Source organism: Sinocyclocheilus anshuiensis, unplaced genomic scaffold, assembly GCF_001515605.1.
Source record: "Sinocyclocheilus anshuiensis isolate Anshui unplaced genomic scaffold, SAMN03320099.WGS_v1.1 scaffold185, whole genome shotgun sequence".
Taxonomy (NCBI): Eukaryota; Metazoa; Chordata; class Actinopteri; order Cypriniformes; family Cyprinidae; genus Sinocyclocheilus; species Sinocyclocheilus anshuiensis.
In genome coordinates, this window is record NW_015539887.1 from 497391 (window position 1) to 499577 (window position 2187).

The following is a 2187-nucleotide window of genomic DNA, read 5'->3' on the forward strand; positions in this document are numbered from 1 at the left end:
AATTGGGATGGTTTGACCCAGCGGTTGGGTTAAATGTTTAACCCAACCTTCTGGTCCCTATTTTGCCCAGCACTGGGTTGTATTTAACCCAGCATTTCAAAACAGCCCAATTGCTGGGTTTGTCCCTATTTTACCCAGCACTGGGTTGTATTTAACCCAGCATTTAAAACCCAGAGTGTAAAGAGATGTTAACAAAACTTTATAAAGGCAAAAGATGTTAAGTTTATAAAATCACCCTTTCTTTTTCTCTTTTTTGTTTCTCTCTTCTACCTCACCCATTAAAGAAGTCCGCTCACAGCTCTCCCCTTCTAATTTGGACTCCCTGATAACCTGGGCTCAGTGCTAGTTACTCTAAAACACTCTGAAGTTACCATTGGCCTCCTTCTCTCAGCGGACGGGAACTCATCTTGGGACTCTTGCTGTCCAGGACAAATGGACGTCTCTGGTTCTACTTCCTTTTCCTCTTCCCCTTCCCCTTCATACACCTTCCCCTTTCTCACTAACCTGTCCCTTCCCTCGTCCTCTCCTTCTCTCTCCTCGTCCCCAAGTGTAGCCTCCACAGCTCTCTTCTGCTTTTTCCTATCCCTCCTTTCTCTGCTGGGCATTCTGGGCAACCTCTACACCCTAGGGCTTCTCATTCGCCGCCGTAGGATGTCAAGGCGACGGCGTAGCGCTCCTACCTGTTGTTACTCCTGCCTCGGCACCTCCTCCCCTTCTTTCTCTCCCTCCTCCTCTCCCACCTCGTCCTCCTCGTCTTCTTCCCTCCACCTGCAGGTTCTGAGTCTGGCTTTGGCAGACCTGGTGTACCTCTCCACTGCCCCCTTCATTGTGTACGACAGCCTGGCATCTGACTGGGCCTTCGGTGAACTAGGCTGTCGGCTCCTACTCAGTCTGGACTTGCTCACCATGCACGCAAGCATCTTCACCCTCACTGCTATGAGTCTGGATCGGTATCGAGCTGTGGCTGATCCATTGGCAGCCTCGTCCACACCTTCCTCTGGACTCCTGAGGGTCGCTTTGGCCTGGGGTTTTGCCGTGGCTCTCAGTTTGCCCATGATGATCACTCTGCACCTGGAAGACGGAGAGAACCAGGAAGGCAAGTTGTGCGTTCCCGCCTGGGATGAGCAGAGTTCCAAAGCCTACCTCAGTGTGCTCTTCTGCACCAGCATCCTAGGCCCAGGACTGGCCATCGGAGCTTTGTATGCAGCTTTAGGGAGACTCTATTGGGTATCTCAGACGCAACCAGCTTGGGTCGGAGGGGGCAACGCCTACCCACCCCGTGCACCTCGCCCCAAAGTCCTGCTCCTCATCCTGGGGATTGTGCTGACTTTCTGGGCTTGTTTCCTTCCGTTCTGGATCTGGCAGCTTCTACCACTGTACCGACCTGAGGTTCTGCGCGTGGTGCCGGTGGGCACGCAGGTGACCATTAATCGCATCCTCACAGGGTTGACTTATGGGAACTCTTGTGTGAATCCGTTCTTCTACACGCTGCTGACAGGCAAGCGCAGGCGGACCAGCAGGAAGACCATAAGTGCGGCTGCCCCACTTTGCCACAAGGGCAGCTCTGAACAACAATAACAGCTGCCCATGACGAGTTTAATAGTTATCTTTATTAAACATATTACTAATTTTGGTGCTTAAGGGCTTAACGATTATAGCTTTATACATGTGCTGTGCAAATAGTAATACTCTGTAATCCAAGGCAATGATGGTGTACGTTCTCTGCTCCCTGGACTACATGTATAATTATAGATAATCTGACCAGCATTGTGTGTTAAGGTCCCTGCAATCCAAAAGGAAATACTAAGTGATGAATTCTTATGAAAGTGTTTCTGAAATATTTGGATTCATCACCTTTGAAGCGGAAACCAAAAAATTCTGGTCAAACTGCTGGTAAATATTAGTGGACTAAAACGTGTGAAACATCTGTTTTATGGGGCAACTTGAAAGGGACAAACAAGCTTTGTCAGGACGAATCGCCCCAGGATGGTCTAACAACAGGTGTGAACCATTTAACTACCAAATTGGTTTATTAGTCTAAGTGCAAAGGAGAAATTACATAGTATATAGATTTGGCTCAAAGCTAAAGGACATGTCAGAGTTTGCTCTGTTGAGGAGGGTAAATCACTTCTGTCATGAAGCCAAGACACTCTCATTCTCCAATAGGACATTATGTTCTCCATGAGG

General features: G+C 48.8%; 1 protein-coding gene across 1 annotated transcript; it reads left to right on the forward strand.

Moving 5' to 3' along the window:
* Nucleotides 1–432: 432 nt before the first annotated feature.
* LOC107685608 (urotensin-2 receptor-like) lies at nucleotides 433–1582 on the forward strand. The gene has a single exon (XM_016482257.1). It carries the CDS (start codon nucleotides 433–435, stop codon nucleotides 1576–1578), a length of 1146 nt encoding a protein of 381 aa, XP_016337743.1. The 3' UTR covers nucleotides 1579–1582.
* Nucleotides 1583–2187: the final 605 nt, after the last annotated feature.